This window comes from Talpa europaea (assembly GCF_964194135.1).
Source record: "Talpa europaea genome assembly, chromosome: 14".
NCBI classification, from domain to species: domain Eukaryota; kingdom Metazoa; phylum Chordata; class Mammalia; order Eulipotyphla; family Talpidae; genus Talpa; species Talpa europaea.
Window position 1 is genome coordinate 34,061,603 of NC_140082.1, and position 22,879 is coordinate 34,084,481.

General features: G+C 38.7%; 1 protein-coding gene across 2 annotated transcripts in view; it reads left to right on the top strand.

The window, feature by feature from the left end:
• The window catches only part of SFMBT2 (Scm like with four mbt domains 2), a gene marked incomplete at both ends in the record, with an annotated part of 165,743 nt that overhangs the window by 76,795 nt on the left and 66,069 nt on the right, over positions 1–22,879 (top strand). For both annotated transcript variants that reach the window (XM_084253424.1, XM_084253425.1), the window contains 2 exons: positions 11,834–11,935; positions 16,396–16,543. In XM_084253424.1, the coding sequence (XP_084109550.1) occupies positions 11,834–11,935; positions 16,396–16,543 (250 nt within the window). The remainder of the gene's footprint in view (positions 1–11,833; positions 11,936–16,395; positions 16,544–22,879) is intronic.

Below are 22,879 nucleotides of genomic sequence, written 5' to 3' on the forward strand. Positions count from 1 at the left end.
CTTCCTTCACTCATGATGCCACCTTGTAACGGAAAGCTGGATTTAAAAATATGAAAATCTGTTATGTATTTTTATCTCTTAAAGAAGTAAAATGGTTTGAACTTACTTTTAAAATAAATTTGTGTTTTAGAGCAGTTTAGGTTAACAGTAAAATTGAGTGGACAAGTACAGAAATTTCCCCTATCTTCCTGGCCCCCCAACCTCTCCACCAGTTGGTACATTTGTTACTACTGATGAGCCTCCACATCATCGTGGTCCAAAGTATGTGGCTGATGTCAGGGTTCACTCTTCTTATAATTCTATGGGCTTGGTCAAATGTATTTACCACTATCAACCATATGGTGTCACATACAGAGTTTCACTGTACTAAAGTGCTCTGTGTCCATCTACTCATCCATCTGTCTTTCCCTATTATTGTTTGAATTTCTGTCCCTCATTTTAATAATATGCTTAAAATATCAGTATGTTTAAAATTCCAGATAAGCTCTTTAGAAATTAGTGAAGGGAACTATAAAGAACTGAGACATAAAGCCAAGAACCTTGACATCCTCCTTGAAACTTTTTCTCTCACTTCTATGTCAGAGGTCTCCAAATATATCACAGATTTGGCAATTTACTCACCTGTATTATACACAAGGTTACATTTTATTATACAAAGACGATATAAAGCAAAATCAGCAATGGGAAAACCATAAACCCACAAGCTCTTCAGTCCCATGCCAAAGCTTCCCAGTCATCCCATAGAGGAATCTCACTGAACGGTTTTTTTTTTTTTTAAGATTTATTTTATTTATACAAGAACCAGGGTACAGGCCAGATGTGCGGGAGGGTGAGAGGATTCACTAGAGACAGAGTGGGGAACAGAACAGGCAGACTGACTGAAATACACTGCTGAGGTGGCAGTGGGAGAGACAGGAGAGGTCTGCCATGCCATGTGGGTTGCTCCGTGGCCGGCGGGGATTGAACAGGCCCTGCAGAGGCTGCAGAGCTTCATAGTGCCGCGCTCAACTGCCTGCACCACCAGGGAGATTCCTCACTGGACACTCTTAATTCCTCCTGCAGCGAGTTGTGGAAACATGTGCTTGTGTTTCCCACCGGGGAAGCTTATTAGACACTCAGTGTCCAGGGATTTTATTGGGGGCTGGCCACAATATGTGAGGCTTTTACTTCATCAGGACTCACAGCAGATGAACATTCCTGGTGTCACACTTGGATAAAAATGCCCAGTTTTCCTCCCATAGCTCAGCTTTTGGCATGTGTGACATAGGTACAACTAATAACAGTTAAAAGGCACCTTTGAAATAAAGGACTTTCAGTAAAGGCAAAGCAATAAGTTAAATCCAGTTTGGTCTGGTCTCAAAGTATGCCTGTCGGACTTTCTTCCTTTCTTCATTGCATCTCATTTTCTCTGGAGGTGGATGTTTAATAAACACGGGGATGGGGCAGCTAAGAGCAACAAATTGATAAAAGAAGATGCTGCATGCGGCCATTATTGTTTTTGTTTTGTTTTGCAAAAGCTAAAGAAAAACATTCCCTGTACGTATTTCTCCTCTGTTAAGAGTGTTCAGGCAGTGTACATAATACACTGAACAGTCCACATTCTGTTATTTCCTTGCTTCTTTTCAGTTTTGAATTATGTACCTGTCAGTGTGATTGTAAATTTAACCCTTAGGAGGGAATCTCATATATATATATATATATATATACACACACACACACACACACACACACACACACACACACATATATTATTTTTTTTTTTGGTGGGACCCTCGCTGGCGGCCGGGGAACGAACTGGCGCTGCAGAGGCTGGCAGGCAGCCTTGCAGCCCAGGCTCAACCGCTGTGCCACCAGGGAAGGCCCTCTTCTATATTTTAACATCTGAGACCTAGGTTAAAGGCCAGAGAGAGAAGATTAAGTGTGGCAAAGAGAGAAAATCTTTCCTTTCTCATTCCATCTGGCACAGCCAAAGGGGTCAGAAAGGATGTGAGCCATGCTGTTAGGATAGATTGTGATGTTGTGGCTTCCATGGTGACTGATTTCTTTTCTCTTTTTCGGTAGCTAAATACAGCCACAATAAAAAACTCATAGCTAAGTTTGGCCTTTAGGTGGGATACTCGGATTCCCCCAGAATTAGCTGTAGGTTTCCTGTGTCAGGCCAGGACTTTATTTCTTCTGTATGACATTCCCTGTCTCAGATGGAAGTATCTGATACCAAATGATTTTGCAGTTGATGTTTGCTTGAAATGTGGCTGGTATTTCCTCCTCATCCAGTTAAACCCAAGTGTTTATTTTTAAGGAGAAACCATCTTAGGCAGTCTGATGACTTGTTCTGTGTGGTCCTGTCCATGTTGCTGATTTCTGAGATGCTGCCCCATGGCCTGCCCCAGGCTCTCCCATCCAGGCGCTCCATCCCCTTGCACTTGGCCTGACATCATAGGCCCTGCAGGGCTCCTGGACTTCACCTCCTAACCTCATTTCTTTCAAGACTTGACATCTGTTAAGGGGTTTGTTAAGCAGAGTCTCCTTGGGGTGGTAAATCATAGAGAGTTCATTTTATGTAATGCCCATCCTTTGCAACTTACAGAAATGAGGTGGGGGGCTTGTTTGTGGTTTTCCTTCCTGTATTCTGGCTTCTTGAACCAAAGCGCATGAATTACATAACTAAAAACGGACCATGGAGGCCATCTAGTTTTTATGAGTATTGGAGAAAATCTTGTAAGTATATAATAAAGAGGGCAAGTTTGGTCAAACAATAAATGGAGCCATAAAATCACAAATCCAGACATATGAAAGAATTCACTTTAACAGTTGCTTGATGCAGGGGCCCGACCACTGCTGCCTGCAGTGTTCTAGATAGTGACTTGCTTTTAATTCTAAACATTAAGAATTAAAGAATATAGTCAACTTTCGGTTATCTCCTCTGTGAGTTATCATTCCCAAATGGCTTCTGTTTGCCACTGATTATTCTGACTCTTGCCAGTTTCTGCAGTTTCAAGGAGGACAAGATAATATTAGCATGAACTTGATATAATTGGTGCTGGGATGCGGGAGAGGGTGTGTAAGTTTCTTACTGATAGAACAGACATGTTTCAAAGTCATTGTTGCACCGTATTTTAATTTTTTCAAATTTTCCATGCTACTCTCCATTCATAGAAATAATTAAGAATTGATTATAATGCTTTCTTCTATGGAGGCACTTTTTTCCCCCTAAAAACCTGTACAGATCCTTTGTAGGTTAGGTCATTCTTTTCAATTCTATGGTGCAGGCAGTTGCATATCACTGTATCTCAAGTAGGGAAATTGATGTGAAGAGATGTTTAAGTTCCTTTCATCTTCAGATGTAGTGGAAATTAAGCAGTTTATTAGAATAGATTTCTTTGCTTTTAAGAAGAAGCACATGGATGAATTCTCTTTTTTTCTGCATTTATCATGTCTAGTTGAAAATGCTGGGACTTCTGTAGTCAGCTTGAGTCTGTGAAGGGAGCTGGACTTGGGGAAGCTGTCACATGGAGTATGGAAGGAGAAATGGGTGGAATGAACTCAGCCATCTGTGATATTGTTGACTAATCCATTCATCAATGTTATGTTGATCTCCCTCAGAAATTCTTGGTTATGTGACCTCATGGACTTCCTCGTGGCTTATACCACAGAGGTTGAAAGGAGTGTTCTGGTCTTTGCATGTGAAGGCAGCCTAAATGGTATGGCTTTTCTCAGGGACTAATTCTAATTCTGGTGACTGGTCTGCTTGCCTTTGGGTTTGAATGACAAATGACTCCTTAAAAATATCTAATCCATTACTACTGTGGTGTTAGGCAAGCGGATTAACAACTACATAATCATCATCATTGTACTAGGCACAAAATAATTCTTCCATAGCATCATACTGTGATCACCATGTGTTTGTGGTCCTTTCCTTCATTCAAAGCAACATTTTCTAATTTTATACACTAGTTATTTAAAGTGGTGAATGTGGGAGGGTCACTAGCAATAACGGCCTTGGGGTCTTTGAGGTAGACAGGCACAAAGACACAGAAAGTTTCCAGATCTTGTTGAGACAGCATCGAGTGAGTCAAAACTGAAGGGATGACCTGAGTGGCTCACCAGATAAAGAGACTGAAGAGCTTCCAGAATGACTTAATATTGAAGCTAGAGGCACAGGGAGCTGAGTGATTTTGAGGACTCTCATCGAAAGGGAAGGGTGAGGAGAAAACCACACATCAAGGTGTCACATCAACTGTGCTGATGTCTCACTTCACTGTATCTAAGTCAGTGGTTCTCTACCAGGTAAGATTTGGCAAATGTCTGGAGGAATTTTGGTGGTCACATATAGGGGAAGCCACTGGCATCTAGTAGGTAGAGGTAAATGATGCAATGAAACATCTTAGTGTATACAGGACAGCCCCCACAGCAAAGAATTATCTGGGCTCCCAAATGCCAGCAGTGTCAGGGTGGAGAAATCCTGGTCAAGAGAATTGATACTTATCTCATCTGGAAATAGGTTAACCAATTGAAGGTCAGGGCATTTGAGGAAGACTTCTGAGATTTTAATTGTTACTAGAGCTCAATTCCAACTCTTCATTCTTTCTCTGAAGGGGGCTGTCAACACAAGTGGGCACAGTTCATGGTCCTCGGTCATATTTCCCTGACAGCACTGTGGTTGCATTTGGGGCCAGCAGCAGAAGGCACACCCACAGTAACATTGCCAACCATGTCCTGTCAGTAGTGTGTGGAACTGGGAGGGATGTGGGCCCAAAAAGTAAGTTCACTCATGCTGCCTAGATGGTTGCTGTGGAAACGGAGGAGCTTCCCTAGCTTATCAGGAGAATTAACTAAGCATGAGGAAATATAGCTCATTTCTGTTTACCTACATACACCATCAGCCTTGCTTTTTTCCTTGGTGGAGCTTTAAATAAGATTAAATTTCTTGCCACTTGAAAGTTCTTTTGTGGTTTCAAATGTTAATCAATGAAAGACATTCTTACTACCCCTGTTTTTCTTTTTTTAAAAAACAACCTAGTGTACCAGTTTTGTACTTAATGAAAAATTAGAGTAGGCTTACCTACTCTAATTTCCTGTTATAAATCTTGTGGTTCAGGTTGAAGTATATACTACTACATTTTCTCATTACTATTTTTAAACTTGATTTAATGCAGGACTAGTAGATAAAAATGCTATTTACAGCTGTAAGTAAAGAATAGAAATGCTTATTAGTGTTCAGCTTATAGATTTTTTATTGCATTTTTGTTATAAATATTTCATTGGTTAAATTTAATTCAGTGCAATGGAATTGGAATGTAATAATGCTATTGATTTAATAAATGCTGGCATCCTAATGTCCAATTTTCAATGAAACAAATATAATGAGAGTAATTATCTAATGAACATATGAGCACTAGATCATTGTTAAATCAGGAAGGAGAACAACATGATAAATTGTCCTGGATCTTTTTTAGCATGATATATCATGCTGATATGAATAAAGGAATTAAAGTGTAGTTCATTATATATCAATTTGAATGTAATACTAATTAAAACCTTCCTTTGACTTTATTGGAGCCTATTCTTAGAAATTATGCAAATTAATTGAGTCCTTTGAAAAGATGCATATGTAGCATTTGAGTTCCCCGTGGACCAAAAAACTGACATGATGGAACAGAAAAAATAATACCAGCTAGTATTTTTGTCTAAGTATGATTTACTAAAACATTTTTGGTACTTGAAGAATGTAAAGGGGGAATGAATTGCTTATCTCTTTTTTTGTCCATTTTGTTGCATATCAACATAAGCAAGAAGGAAGAACTAAAGAATTAAAGGTGGACTCTCCGATTGCCACCACCAAAGAGAGTTTTCTGTTGTATTTGATTATGGAGCTCAGGTTGAGAATTTGGTTTCTGCACAGAGAATGACTTACTGCTTTTCTCAGATTCAAATGCACCAAGTGCATTTTAATTGTGTTATGTTAATTAGTTTGAACTCATTTCCCCCTGTGCTGCATTCTTCATATTTTTATATCATGTGAGGTTTATTTATCTAATGAAACATGGATGGGAAGAAGCATTAGCTGTATTGAGAGTTTGATAGCCTCATAAGAGCATAGACTCAGGAAATAGAGAAGGATGAGTTCAGTTGGCATGTGGGAGGTGAGTGGAACCTAGAATGAGCAGACGTGCTGCCCCCTACTGCCTTTCCTTTCTGCTGTCTCCCAGTTGGTAATACTCTTCATCTTCTTCTGTAGATTAATACTCCTTATCATCTGTCCATTTTATAAAGCACGTCAGTATTTATCCTAAAGCTTTCTTACTCTGCCACAGAAATTTGGGTGGGTGCTTACTCACTGTTGACTCATTTAGGGTTCTACAGTGAGGTGTAGATCAGCTAGTGACTGTTCCCAGGCATGGCAACTCAGAGGCCAAGACTTCCCCTGAGACTGATGTTTAAAGTCTCAGAGGCTGATGTTTAAACAGCAGGTGATCTGTGTGTTGCTAGTGACTCCCTGGGAATATCCTGGGGTTGTCCAATCCACCTGACCTCTGTTTTATCATAAGTGAAATAAGGTGAGTCCTAAGCCAGAATTATAGAACCCAAACTACCAATTATGTTGTGTTTTATTCAGACTTCTTTTTCCAGACTTTGTATTTGTTACTCCTCAATCAATTTCAAACTAGATTTCAAGCTTCTCAGTGGCAGGAGTATATAATTTGCTTTCTTCTTAATCTCTCTTCATCTTAATTCCCTCTCTGTAAGATGGATACTATGCCATAATTTGTTGTGAAGGGAGAATAAGAAGAGGACCGTGCTTACAAGTTTATATATTAAATGCCATTGTTTCTTCCTGCTTTATATTGTCATAGTTTCTAACTGCTTGAGGTTATTTACCAAATCAAGATTATTTACCAAATCAGTGCAGAGTGACTATATTTTAGAATATTTAGAGAGAGAGCTACTAGGATTCAGAAGAGACTAAAACAGATGAAACATGAACAGAGAAGGTATTGATATATACATAATTTCTTTTACATTATCATTCAATTAAAAATAAGGTTCTATGAAGAGCGATTGTTGAGATAGGCTGGTAAGGCCATCCTCCAATAAAATGAATGTAATTTTGCTTCTGCTCAATAGAAACCCACTTTAGGGTAAAAATAAAATGTGTCGCGATGAGTGTAGATGGGAGTGACATTGTTTAATATTTCCTCAATGAAAAAGGTTTTTCTTTAGGCAGTTTAACAGGACTCCAGTATATTTAAATAAACAGTATTTCTTGGATGTGACAGGACACCTTTATAAATGTATTGAAGAAGTAATCCCTCCTGATTTCAGAAATAACATCATTCTTGATCCAATAGTTGTAAAGTGTGAATGATCCTCTAGAGCTTTGCAAAGGCCAGGATGTACTTTTGAACCTCCGTGAATTTTCCATTATCTCTCAGTAGATAATCAGTTTTGTGGACCTTCTTCAGGGGCCAGGAGCTCTCCTTAACAGGGCGAACAGTTTGCTCTTATTTATTTAAATGAAATTGTGGACTTTGCCTACATTATTAGCCCCAAGTAAATAGTCTGTGGTGATTAAACTTGTTTTTAAAGAAAATTTGTGTACCTTTTCTCATATACTGATATGGATGCACACACCACACACACACACAGCTCAGACAGCTGTGTATTGGCTCATTTGGAAATCAGTGGCATTGAATTCTTTAATTATCACACAAAACTGTATTTCTTACAATTGTCAAATGCCTAAATTTGCCTATGAGACCAGATATTAAAGACTTAACCCTGCCTTCCTAACTTGTCAGAGGGACTATGACAGAGGGATCCCTGTCATATATTTTAAAGGTCTCCGGTTACCAGAGGTTTCAGTGACAAGTCCTGTAAGAAAATACTGTTCTGCCCCTAATACTAAAGTTTCTGACATTGTTGGTAGAGCATGAGCATTAGAGTAGCAGATTTATAATCATAATCAAATCCATAATCATTGTGTATATTTGCTCCTGGATTTTAAAAATGGTAGTTTGCCTTTGAAACTGATGAGAGCTCTCATGGTCATAGGATTTTTTGTTTTAAAAAAATTGCTTAGGAAAGTGGAATTAGTGAAAATGGCTCATATTAAAGAGACTCTACAAGTGTTGGAGAGGATGTGGAAAAAAGGAAAAACCCTTTTACTTTGTTGGTGGTAATGTAAACTGGTGCAATCATTATGGAAAGCATTCTGGATTTAACTTTAAAAATGGAAATATTGTATGACCTTGCCTGCAATTCCACTCTTGGGCATGTATCTGAAGAATATGAAACCATCAATACAAAGCCTATCTATTCCACAATGTTCATAGCAGCATTGTTTATAGTAGCCATGATATGGAAGCAGCCCTAAATCGTTCATTGTTGTTGGACGATTGGATCAAGAAGATGTGGTATATCCATATCATAGCATGTTATACAGTCATAAGAAAGGATGAGAAGCAGCCATTTTCAACAAGATGGAGGGAATTTGAGAGAATTATATGTAGCAGAGTAAGTCAGAACAATAAAACATACTGGACATTTATGTAACAATTCGATAACTTTATAGTTTCAAAAATCAGTGGACATTAATAAACATCCTGAGGGCTCTGAGGTTAAGAGGCAGGGGAGAGATGAGGGGACCCCAGGATGGTGGTGGAGAAAAAGAAAGTGGAAATTAAGACTGGGTCACAAGAATGTATTTTGTAGTTTCCAGGTTTAGTTTTTGAAATTTGGAGTTAAAATTTAATAGCATATCATTGCTGCATGTGGATATTTGCAACCAAAATATAAATACTTATGTTTGTATCAGTTATCTCTTAATATGTTTGGTTTCTTTTTCCAGTTTATTAAACAGGAGGGTTTAAGAGTTTTCATATAGTGTGGAACAAAAACGAATGCATTTCCATGAGCAAGAAGAGAGTGTGCTAGATCCTGAAGCCTCTAGAAATAATTTTAGAAGTAGAAAATCTGAGCCATGACTGACTGGCAAAGGGAAAACTTATTTATAAACCTCTGATCACTACACACTGCTTTTAAGTTGCTACAGAATATTTGTATGCTATTATGACAAAATATTGACAACAGTATTTTAGTTGTTTAAAGATATTGGTATCATTAATATTTTGTTTTCATCCTGTACATGTCCTGCTTGATTTTATGTGAATGTTATTTTTTATGAATGAGTGGCAAGATAGAGATGTTCAGTAGTTGACAAATAGACACCTCAAGAAAGAAGGAAAATAGCTACACAAAGTGATCCCATTTAACCTAGAGATATAGTTTGAGGCAGAATACTCTGGAATCATTAATGATAATCATTTGCAGTACAGCCTGCAACCTTGAACGGAGAAGGTTATCTAAGGAGCAAATTGCTGTCCTGAGCCTTGATGCTTTATTTCTAAGGGAAGGCAGCCATTATGTGTTCCTGCTAGATGACTGTGAATAAAACAGAGCAACAGTTGAAGAATAACCCTTAGTGTAGGGTTGGCGAAAGACTTGCTAAAGATATAGACTTGGCTGAAGACTTCAAGTCAGTGGTCAAGATCACTTGGGATGTAGAAAGGACCTGAACATCCTGGGTTCACCCTGCTAATAAGCCTGTCTCTATTCATAGGGCAAAGATGGAACAAAATTATGTTGGGTCCAAGTGTGGGGACAGAAACCAAAATTGAAAAGATGGAGGGTAGACCAGAAGCCCGGAATGTGGTCAGCCCACTTCTGTAACAGAAATGTGAAGGGGAAGTAACCCGGAGAACAGATGAGATATTGAATTTGCAAGGAGGGTCCTGGTCATAGAGGCATCCAGGGAGAAGTTAAAAGTCACATCTCAAGAATGTTTAGCCTTTTAGCTATGAGTAATGAGAGGGAACATTGCAACAAAGAAGGACATCTGATAGCAGAAGGGAACACTGACGCACTTCTGTGAAAATACAGCTTTCACTTGGACCATTTATTATAGCTAACAATGTGTCGTTAGTGCTTGAGGACATTTCTGTATTGTCAAACAGGATAATAATGAATGCTTAAATTTGTTGAATATATTCAGGCAAAGTTTTATTGTAACTTTAGAATAATTTCTCTTTTCAAAAGGTTAGGGAGTTTATGCTTAAAAGGTAAAATGCTTATCTGTAAAATCCACTAATGTGCCTCAGTTCCCGTTGATTGTGAGATACTGGGAGCACTGATGTCTGATAGAGATGTTAGCTTTTCATTTTTTAAATTCAGATGTCTTTCTGAATTAAATTTTTGGTTTATTATTGCTAAACACCTGCTGTTTTGGGCTCTGCCTAAGCGTAGTGGTTGATATGTCAATATGCATTAAGTATATTATATCTCTTCATTACTTGTCTGAGCCACCTTCCCTTGCCCCTTTGAAAATAAATGCTGTATTTTTTAGTATTGACAAATGAAAATCCTCTCTTGTACCTAAAATACTTCCCTGTCCTTTTCCTTATGCATATAATTTTTATAATACATTGAGTATAAGCTCTTATGTGTAAGGGTTTGGAATGACCAAATCTTTGAATGAGTTTTTGTTGTGTAAACCTTTTGCATATTGGCCACATCCTTTCTGTCCCTTCTGGTTCCTATTATCCCTCTCAGGCCCCCCAAACTCATGTAACACTATTTCCTTCACCCCTACCTAATGTGTATTATGTAGCCATTGGCTACAGGGGCCCCTGTGGACTGCTGTGTCTAAATGAGAAAAGACAAGGTCCTTGTGAGTCTATAGGCATTTATATTCTGTACCTTCTTTGGCAAGGCAATGGGGTGGTGAAGAAAACTCCACCAACGCAGGTCTCAACCGCCTCGAACAGCTTCTGCAGGGGAGTCAGGAGCAGGTGTTGCCTAAGGGGCTCAGCGCAGTCCTCGGAGATATAGAATGGCATCATTGAATTAATTAAAACTCCACTTTAGATTTGCAGATAAAAGAAAGTAATAGATCCCCAGATATTTTTGTACTTCTTGCCCAATTGATGTATTTAGAAATAGCAGGATTTATTTGCAGCTATTATTTCTTCAGGGACAGGCTGCAAATACATTTATTTATCCACTACTATTTATACAGACTGTGAGTTATGAGGTGACCTCCATCTCAGGAAGATAAATCCTGGTACCCAGCGTCCAGCCAGCCTCATCTATTGCTGTATAGCTAAAGTGGATATTGAAATTTGTTTTCTTGAGAAGTCAGAAAAGCTCCATCTCGCACACATAAGGTTGCCGTGAGCGGGTTATAAAACTGCCAGACACCTATTAAACAGGGGGTGTTGCTCATCTTTATGGAGTAGGATAAGGTTCTGATTATCTGCAGGACTGTTTTGGACCTTTATATGCCCACAGCTCGAAGATCACTGGCTCACCACCAATAACTGATAAGCTGTTTGCTCTTAGACACAAGAGACAGGGACAAACCATGTCACACAGAAGGTACTCACTGAAGCCTGTGAAGTAACTCCAGTAGCAAGAGGCCTCATTTTCTGAAGATGCTCCTGCTGTGCTGGAGATGACTGATTGCCTCTATTACTCTGCTGTGCTTCCGTTATAGCACCTACGAAGATCAAAGCCATACAAAGTGAATTTTTGGCTTAATGCAAATTTAAGCATGGGCACAAAGACTTGCTTCCTCTCCCTTGGAAAAGCAATTTAGCCTGCAGAAAATAATTAAATCCACAGTATCTTGCAATAATTAGAAATTTGAAATGGGGAGGGTTAATTATTTCAATCCGATTTCAGCTGCCCAATAAAATGTGCAGGGATAGCATCCAGTCAGTCACTGAGTTAATTCACAGTATTGTTGCTTTCAATGTTTTTATCCTTTTCTCTGCAGGATCATGCAGATTTGCGAAGTCATTTCTTCACAGTTGGGATGAAGCTAGAAACAGTGAATATGAGTGAGCCCTTTCATATCTGTCCTGCATCAGTGACCAAGGTGAGCTTGCTCTTCAGCTCCAGAGTGGGTCACATGCGTGTCTTTGCTCAAAGCCGCATGAGGTATGCTGCAACGCCAGATAAACCAAAAGAAGTTTGCTTTCTCTAACCCAGGACTATTTTTTTAATGATTTATTTATTTATACAAGAACTGGGGTACAGTCAGAGACGTGGGAGGGTGAGAGAATTCACCAGAGACAGAGTTGGGAGCAGAACAGACAGATGGACCAAAGATTCTGCTGAGGGGAGCAGTGGGCAAGGCAGGGGAGGTCTGCTGCGCCATGTGGGTTTCTCCCTGGCTGGCCAGGAATCGAACCTGCACTGCAGGCAGTTTCACAGTGCTGTGCTCAACACACTGCGCCACCGGGGAGGCCCCCCAGGACTATTTTAAGCTCTCTTTTATCACTGCTAGCATAGAGCAAGCCTAATCAGTGCCGCCTCTTACAAGAGATGGGTGAATTTCACCTATCCTCTGATAGTTCCAAATGTCGCCCTGATGTCCCATGGTGACTTGGAGTAAAGTTCAGACTCGTCATTGAGTTTACAGCCCTAGCGCTGCCAGGAGTACGTATTTCCCCTGGTCTTAACTGTAGTCACATTAAACGTTGTCATTTATTCCTATTCTCATTAAAATGAACTATAGATGAATTGTATTTTGTATAATAGTAACTTGCTCTTCCTGTACTGCTAGTAGTTGATATGATACACACGTTATGCTGTATATATGATGTATATACATACATACATATGTGTGTGTATACACACACATATATAATATCAGAAAAGGATGAAAAGCAAATTCCTATCTCTAATGTCACCACTTCTTGTTCTCTCCTTCTTTTGTTGACTAAGGGAAAAGTCTAGCTTCTATGATTTGCAGATTTAAAATGGAATTAGTTTTCAAGTAAAGGCATTTTTGTGTGGTCTAGTAGGATCTTAAGATGATTCTTTCTCCACCAAGAAATCTCAATGAGGTCACCTAGGGCAATATGTGAAGTATGTGTTTTTAACTTAAGCCTCCTCTGAAAGGGAGGTAACTTACATTCCTCTCCCGTGTGTGTTTTAGCTAATGGTCTTTTGTGCATTTTGCGGGGAACCAAATGTATGGTGCAAAAGTCAATTCTATTTAAATTTCTTTTTCTGAGGGAGACTGGATTTGTCAATGTAGTGATTAGCATTTTGAAGTTAGTTATTTGGGTCACTTTTTTTTATTTATAATTTGATAAAATTTGAGAAATGTAATGGTAGTAGTGTGTCATAGAACATAGGCAATGGTTATGATAAGGAAATATCTTTGTCTATTCTAAATATTATTTGTTAGTGAATATAAATCACTTTTATAATTATTAAAGTAACTTATTTAAAGAATAACTACCTAAGAGGAAAAAGTGCCTTCTGCTTTGAATTATTTTTCTAGGTTGAAATGCTTGCTCTGGTTCACACACTGTAAATTGAAAATCTTTTGATTTGAAATGGACTTTGGGGTTCTTTGATAATTGTATATTTTTCCAAAGCTAAAGAGTGACCCCTTGTTGAAACCTGTCCAGAATTTCTTTTTGTTCCAGCAGCAGGTGGCACAGTAATGCCAGTGGTGCTCATTTATCTGGATGTGCATCACCTTGTCCTCATTCTGGGAGGCTGTGGTGTCAGTGTCACTGGGCATTTTTAAAATTAATCCGAGTAAGATACAGATGTGCCTAATGTGTCAGTGGTTGACTCTCACATTTTCTATGCCTCTAAGTAATTATAATATATAATGTTAGATTATGACATACTGATTATAATTAGGTTCAGTTCAAAATCTTGTTGAGTAGGTTTTCACAATAATTTCCTTTCTAAATAACTCTTAGTGGGGGCTGGAATGAGGCAAGCTACATTCTCCTTTTCATTTCATTTTTTTCTTACCCTTTGTCTCACAGATAAAATATTTAAGTCACTCTGTTTCTCTAGTACCCCTCCTTCTTTTACTGACTCACATATTGGTATATGGGCTTCTGATTCTTTGGACTCCGGGCTGGAACCTCCCCAGGTTCAAGATCACCTCCATGTAATGAATTATCAGAACATTCTTAGTGTAGGAGATACTTAATGAAATATATTTCTCTTAACATTGGAAATGTTTTAGACTATTCTATTTCAGAATATAACTTCCTGTGATGTTATTACTCATCCTAATGAAAACTTCATTTTTCCCTCCTTGGGGCTTTTCTTCATGGCACAACTGTTAAAGAAATAAATTAACATTAAATTAGTAAATAACATTAAACAAAATAGACAGAAAAGCAGGGAAGCATGTAGCAAATCTAGTATTAAATGACCAACCTATAGCAGTACAGAAGCTTTATGCTTTTGATTTTCCAAAATAGCTAAATATTAACAGATGTTGATGGCAATGGTAATATCCTTTATGTAAGTGTAATATCTTATATATTTAGACAAAAGAGATAGGTATTAGATTTCTTGGGTTCAATTTCTATTTCTACTAGCCCTGAGCTGCATAGTCCTAGGCAACTCGGTCTACTTCTCTAAACTTTGGTTGTGAGACCTGAATAGATGGATGGTATTTCTGAACCATTTGGGAGCATGGACCCTAATGGATTTGAAGAAACTTACTTAGCTTTTCTGTGAACTACGCACACATAAACATATACTTTAATGGGTTTTGGAGATTCCTTTGTGTCCATCCTTATGTGGTCCGGGGACTCTAAGAGATTCTGCCACCAGAATAATCCTATTTTAACAGACATCTGTGTATGTGTATGCCTGAAAGATTAGATCATGTTAATATAACAATTAATTACTGAGCATTCATAGGTGCTATTTTGCATAAAGGGAACATAGGTAAAAGTTTCTGCTCTTGCAGAGCTTATATTTTAATGGGGAGGCAGACAAGATACAAAATAAGTAAATAAATATATTATGTCCACCGTGTTAAATGCTAAGGAGAAAGGCAGATCAGAGGAGGATCTACGAGGGTTGTGGTAGGAGGGGGAATGTGATCTTAAGTGGGGCTGTCTGGGAAAGCTCCCTGGGGAGGTGAGTTTCCCTTTTTTGCTCCATAATGTCTTCTTTCCTCAGGCAGTAGATTTCGAGCTGTCGACTAGAACTAATATAGAGAAGAACAGAAGTGAGTTTACGTTATACTGTTTAGCTTTATACTAAGTTGCTTCCAAAAATACTTTGTAAATGAGGGAGCCGGAAATCATAGCTTAGTAAAAGTGTCGAGGTTGCCTAAAAGAGACTGGTTTATGTTAGTGGAGGTGGGAAAGTGACCTTTATTCCTCCCGTCTACTTTTTATACTAGGTTATTTAAGTCCATCATGCTTTTCAGTGTCAAAGCCCACCTGACGTTTGCATTCTTCCTTTTCCATCCACATGCCTTGATCTCCATTCTTGTCTTTTCTTTTCTTTTTATTTATTTATTTGTTTGTTTTTTTTTTTGTTTATACATGCACTGGGTACAGTCAGAAGTGCGGGAGGGTGAGAGAATTCACCAGAACCAGAGCGGGGAGCAGAGCAGGCAGAAGGACCGAAGTACACTGCTGAGGGGAGCAGCGGGCGGCAGGAGAGGTCTGCACGCCATGTGGGACCCTCCTCCGGTGGCCGGGGAGCAGCCGGGGATCGAACCGGTGCCGCAGAGGCTGTGGGCAGCATCGCAACCCAGCGCTCAACCGCTGCGCCACCGGGGAGGCCCCATTCTTGTCTTTCTTATATTCAGTGTGGTTATCTAGTTTCTAGGTAGAAAGTACTTTGTGGGAATACTGTGATGGAGTACTACAAATCAAAGGACTTAGCATCTCTTGGGGAGACCAGATATGGAGTGGGTCCTCAGGAAGGAATGAGGATTTCCAGAGCAGGGGGCCTATCTGAGGCTTTGGAGGCACAGAGCAGTTGCCCTGTAGTCTAGTTGGAGTGGCTGGGAAAACATCCCAATGAGAATGCTGAGTAAGGGCATGTCTGGGGTTTGTGATTTCCACTGGGGCTGAAGGGTGGCTAGCTGGAGGGATGTAAAATACAAGATCGGGCTAGAACTCTCCAAACCAGAGTGTGGAAGTTCTTGAATGATCTGGTAGCAAGAACTGGGTCGCCCGAGGACACTAGGAAACCAGTGTGCCCTTATGGTGCCCAACTTGGCTTTGCTCTAGGCTGGTGTGTGTGTGTGTGTGTGTGTGTCTTTTTTCATCAGTTTGTTGTTCTTCAAACTATGGTTATTGGTTTACTTCACTAAAGTCACTGATATTTTCATTCTCTATCTCCTACATATTCTAGTTAACCGTTTCTCTTTCCATGAATATAACCACATGGTCAACTCTAACTTTTTGCAACTGAATCATTTTAGTCATGATCTTAGAAATGCCAGTTTGGGCCCACATCATTTTGATCAAATAGAAATAGTATATCATACTAACATTTATGTTAACCCCAAGTTAGTAACCTTTGGTTCTATTGTTTTTCTTTCAGGTTTTTAACAATCATTTTTTTCAAGTGACTATTGACGACCTAAGACCAGAACCTAGTGAGCTCTCAATGCTGTGCCACGCAGATTCTGTGGGAATTTTACCAGTACAATGGTGCCTTAAAAATGGGGTCAATCTCACACCTCCCAAAGGTTAGTATTCTGGGAAAATGTAACTTTGGGTAATTCAGGCGGGTGTTGTATTGTCTCTGAAGTGATGTACTTGTTAATCTTGAGTTCATAATGAAAACAACTTAGACATAGTGGGAAATCATTTCACAGTTAGTTGACAAAGAACTTCATTACTGCTTCCTTCTCTTGTGAAGTGTGGCCTTGGGTTTCTTCTCCACTTGTGTAAACTCAAGTATCCAGCCAGCTGTCCTGGTTTGTGTAGTGATCTAGGTACAGAGTTGCTAAATGATTGAGGTGAAAACTTGAAAGTGCTGTGAAGTCACTTTCAATAGGCAGCAAAACACGAATGAAACGTTTCTTTAATTTTTTATTTCTAATCAGAATTTCCCCAGAGCCAAGTCACTCTCAGATTTTCAACGGCTTGATGCTACAATTCATTAAAATAATTAAATTGGGAATTAAAGTGGCTTGAAATTGGGATCAAGTTTAGTTGTGTGATTTGTTGTTGGTCTAAGATTTATTCAGGAAAGAAAACAGCAAGAAGAAAGATGAGAAGACGTGATGGAAAATAAAGGGAATAATAGAGGAAATTTGAAAAGACATTAGAAAAATAAATTTGGGGGGGGGATTTTAAAAGATAACCTCAAATAATACAGGGTTTTTATGCTGACCTTATCAGATCACCAGTGACTGGATTATTTACAGTATTGACCACATTGGGAAATCAGTTGATACTCAGAGACTAAGTTCCAGTTTTCCTCATTGCGATCAGATAGCAGATACAACATGCATCTGCTTTATATAACGCGATTGCTCTACTGGGCTGTCATCCTTTTCATCCTTGGTGTTCATCCCCATGGAGCAGAGGCTCCTTAATACCTAATATTTAGCCACACTTATCATTGCTTCATTATCACCCAAATGTTTATAATATTTGTGAAACTGTTTTGGTGCAGTCTCCCAAAATGTTCTTTTCCCTATTGAAAGTGAAGTAAACCTTTTGCAAAATCTCCAAAAAGAGGAGGAAAAAAGAAGGAAAGTTTCATTATGGATATGATATTTATGGAACATTGGGTGATTGTAGTTCGTACCTTTGAATAAAATAAATCTCAGGGATAACCCCCTTTCAACCCTTAAAGCATTCAAGGAGTGACAAATATCATTAATCTGGGACCCAGTGGGTCTCCTGTAATCACCTGCAGGAGCTTTTTTCTTTTTGGTTCTGGGACAGTCATCTGAAATAGTAGCTCTTTTACTTATAAACCAGTAAGAGGGCCTCCCCAGTGGCGCAGTGGTTGAGTGCTGGGTTGCGAATCTGCCCGCAGCCTCTGCAGCGCCTGTTGGATCCCCGGCTGCTCCCCGGCCACTGGAGGAGGGTCCCACATGGCGTGCAGACCTCTCCTGCCACCCACTGCTCACCTCAGCAGTGTGCTTTGGTCCTTCTGCCTGCTCTAGTCCCTGCTCTGGCTCTGGTGAATTCTCTCACCCTCCCGCGCTTCTGACTGTACCCAGTGCTTGTATAAATAAATAAATAAATAAATAAATAAATAAATAAATAAATAAATCTTAAAAAAATAAAAATAAAAATAAACCAGTAAGAAAAAGACCAGCAACTTACAGAAGAAGGTTTCAGAGTGTGTGTAGATAGTTCACAGGAAAAGAGACACAATGACTTGTATGCAAACTTTATAAGAGATATACCATTTATACTCATATGGCACATAATCATCAGATGAGTAGAAATCCAAGAGAAAGAAAATGAGGTGCTCTGCTTTGAGTAAAGTGTGGAGGAATGAGGATTCTCAGTCTTGGTGGTGACAGTGCAGGCAGGTGCAAACTGTATGGAAGGCAGTTTGGCAGATTTTATTAAAATTATAGTAGCACTGGGCCTCCCCAGTGGCGCAGTGGTTGAGCGCTGGATTGCGAAGCTGCCCGCGGCCTCTGCAGCGCCGGTTCGATCCCTGGCTGCTCCCCGGCCACCGGAGGAGGGTCCCACATGGCGCGCAGACCTCTCCAGCCGCCTGCTGCTCCCCTCAGCAGTGTACTTCGGTCATTCTGCCTGCTCTGCTCCCCACTCTAGCTCTGGTGAATTCTCTCACCTTCCCATGCTTCTGACTGTACCCAGTGCTTGAATGAATGAATGGATAAATAAATAAATAAAATCTTAAAAAAATTTATAGTGGCACTGACCCACTGATTCTGCAGTCCCAGTTCTGGAAAGTTATCCTACACTGAACAGAGAGATGCATTAAAGTTTGTATTTTGTAGCATGATGTATTTTATTTTAGTTAAAGACTGGAAAAAAATCAAAGTGCCTTTCTGGATAGAACTGGGTGAACAGATTTTCAATATTTGTATAATGAATCCCTGTCCTGATGTGGAAAGCTCTCCAAGGTATTCTGTGAGTGATGTGGGTCAGCAGCTAGGGTGTTGATGCCTTTTTTTTCCCCCCCCGGAAAGAGGCAAGTAGTGTGTGTTTGCTCATGTTTCTTTAAACACTCTGAGAAGTTACCTGAGAATGAGTGAAAATTACTTCAGTGTGGGATATGGAGTTTGGAGGTGGGAGTGAGTGTGGGAATGGGACTCAGAACACAATAATTTTTTAGTCTTTTCTTCTTTTGATGTAAATGAATATAACATCTATTAAAAATATAAACATGCATTTTTTTTTAAATAAATTTTATTGTTATATTCCCCATACAATTGCAGCCCCCCCATTCTGACCCCAATCCCTCCCCTCCCGCCCCCCTAAAAGTGTCTCTGGTTCATAGTTTTTTGTTGATTTTGATTTTCACTATCTTATAGTTATTCATTTTCCTGGTCCCTTATTTAAGTTTTCTAGATTCCTGCTATGAGTGAGACCATCCGGTATTTTTCTTTTTCTTTTTGGCTTATTTCGCTGAGCATGATCCCTTCCAGCGCCATCCATGTTGCTGCAAATTGCATGTGTTTATCTTTTTTAAATGCTGAGTAATATTCCATGGTATATATGTACCACATCTTCTTGATCCAGTCATCTATTTTTGGGCATTTGGGTTGTTTCCAAAGCTTAGCTATTGTAAATAGTGCTGCTATAAACATAGGGGTGCAGGTGTTCTTTGGAATTGATGTTTTTGTGTCCTTTGGGTAAATACCTAGGAGTGGAATTGCTGGATCATATGGAAGCTCTATGTTTAGTAGGTCCAGAAATCTCCACACAGCTCTCCATAGTGGTTGGAACAGTTTGCACTCCCACTAACAGTGCAGAAGAGTTCCTTTTTCTCCACAACCTCGCCAACATTTGCTGTTGCTAGTTTTTTTAATATGTGCCATTCTCACTGGTGTAAGATGGTATCTCATGGTAGTTTTGATTTGCATTTCCCTGATGACAAGTGATGTTGAACATTTTTTCGTATGTCTGTTGGCCATTTGCATTTCCTCTTCAGAGAAGTTTCTTTCTAGCTCTTCTGCCCATTTTTTGACTGGATTATTTTCTTTGTTGTTGCTGAGTCTCATCAGCTCTTTGCAGATTTTTGTGATCAGTCCTTTATCATTAGTGTTGTGTGCAAAAATGTTCTCCCAGTCGGTGGGGTTTCTCTTTGTTTTTGTTATTGTCTCTTTTGCTGTGCAGAAGCTCTTTAATTTGATGTAGTCCCAGCTGTTTATCTTTGCCTTCACTATCACTGCTTTGGGTGATGTGTCTGTAAAGATGTCTTTGATATGCAAATCACGTAGTGTTTTGCCTATATTTTCTTCTATGTATTTTATGGTTTCAGGTCTTATGTCTAGTTCTTTAATCCATTTTGAGTTGATTTTTGTGTATGGTGTGAGGTAGTGGTCAAGCTTCATTCTTTTGCATGTAGCGACCCAGTTTTCCCAGCACCATTTATTGAACAAACTTTCTTTGCTCCATTGCATAGTCTTTGCTCCTTTGTCAAAGATTAGTTGACCATAAATCTGTGGGTTTATTTCTGGATTTTCTATTCGATTCCATTGGTCTGTATGTCTGTTCTTGTTCCAATACCATGCAGTTTTGATGATTATGGCTTTGTAGTATAGTTTGAAGTCTGGGAGTGTGATGCCTCCATTTCCTTCTTTTTTTTTTCAGTAGAGCTTTGGCTATTCGGGGATTTTTGTGATTCCATATGAATTTCATCAATAATTGTTCTATTTCTTTGAAGAATGACATTGAAATTTTGATTGGAATAGCATTGAATCTGTATATTGCTTTTGGAAGGATGGCCATTTTAATAATGTTTATTCTTCCAATCCATGAGCAGGGGATGTCTTTCCATTTCTTTGTGTCTTTTTCTATTTCTTTTAACAGTGTTTTATAGTTTTCTTTGTATAGGTCCTTTACCTCTTTTGTTAGATTTATTCCCAGATATTTGATTTTTTTTTGTTTCGATACTAAAAGGGATTTTTTTTTTTATTTCTTCTTCTTCAGATTTATTGTTTGTGTATGGGAAGGCTACTGACTTTTGCGTGTTGATTTTGTATCCTGCCACTTTACTGAATTGATTGATGAGTTGAATTAGTTTTTCTGTGGAGTTTTTAGGGTTCTCTATGTATATTATCATATCATCTGCAAATAGTGATAGTTTGACTTCTTCTTTTCCTATTTGGATTCCTTGTATGTCTTTCTCTTGTCTTATTGCTCTGGCTAGGACTTCCAGTATTATATTGAAAAGCAGTGGTGAGAGTGGACATCCTTGTCTTGTTCCAGATCTTAATGGAATTGCTTTCAGCTTTTCACCATTGAGAATGATACTACTGCCAGTTACTTTATATATTGGAAATTGATGCTCAGTTGTTTTAAGGGCTTTTTTAAGTCCCAAGGTTGAATTGGCTTAAAACCCCAGTCTTTTCTGGATAACTAAATTCACTTTCCTGCTGTTCTCTTTTTCTGGTATCTCCTTAGAATCCATTCTTTTCGTGATTTTGGGGTTCAGTAGTCTCAAGTAGGGCCAGATGATGATGTCATTGGGCCACAACTTTTTCCATGACTGAAATGGTCTCTTTGTCAAAGCAGTTGGAGAATTACAGTTCTAGGGAATAATTTTCCAAGAATCAATAGTTATAACACCATGACTTTATTTATTGAGCTCCCTTAACCATTTTGTATGAGTGCAATTTGTTTATTTTTGTAACAAACATTAATTAATACTGAGAGGTGACAGGTGTGGTTTCCTTATTGGTGAATTGGTGGTTTCCCTTTGAGGTAATTTGTTATATGCCTTATTGTCAACACCAGGTCAGGAAATCTTGCTGTAGAATTTTTTTCAACACCATCCTTTCCTTCATTCATGTGTGAAAGTATATGCTCTTTGTAAAGTTAAAGTTTGTCGTTTTTAACTTTGAACTTTAATTCTGAACTTTAAAGAGAGATCGTAGGATTTATTATTCATGTTGAGAAGTGAGTTTGGATGTGTTTTTGTGTGTTTTCTATGAATGTATTGTTATTGTTTTGTTTCATTTTCTGTTAGAAAGATAAACACTTCGTTTTCTGTTAGAAAAGTCAACAGTTGCAATGGTGTCTGATCCTGGAATGATGGCCTCCCACTTCTTCCCCAGTGGGAGCAGCTCATGAAACAAGAAACAATGGGAATCAGGAGACATGTAGAGAACAGAGCTTCTTACTTTGTTTTGACTCTATCCCTATTAGGAAAAAAAAATCTCTCTCTAGACTTTAGAGAGAGTCTAAGCTAGAATGGATAGGAATTTTTCAGTGTCCTCTCTGTGTGGAAGTGCTTTCCTATTAAGAACCTTGCAGGTTTAACATCCTTTATGTAAACCCAATAAATGATTCATTAATAAAGGCACTACAAAATGATCAAGTAAATAAGCCAAAATGTGTTATAGGTTATCACATCTTGCTATTTTTAAATTTCATTAACTTCCTTGGCATGTAGCATCAAAGATGAATTGTAGAATTTGAGGAAGAACTGTCCCACCCAAAGGAATCTTTGTAGGAAATGTTAAGGCTTTAAATTTCTGCTGTGAACAAAGCCTAAAGTAAATTGCTTATTTTTTAGTACTTGTCCCTACTAGTTGTCCATCTTAATAGACAAAATACTGACATGATTTCAGCAGTAACGGATCATTTTAGTTATCAAATGCTGAATCCTAGTTGGTATTCTCCTTTCTTAAGGAAAATCCTCAGACACTGTCTGATGAACTTCTTAGTCCATTTTGTGATCTGTTATATTTCAGACATACCAAAGGGGAAGAAAATAATAAGCACACACACTCACACACCCTAACTCCTTAGCCTATCATCAAACAGATACTAACATTTTGGTATATTTGATTCAGATTTTTAAAAAATGAAATGAAGTATTATAGATATATTGATAAGTGAATCATCTTTGACTCCTT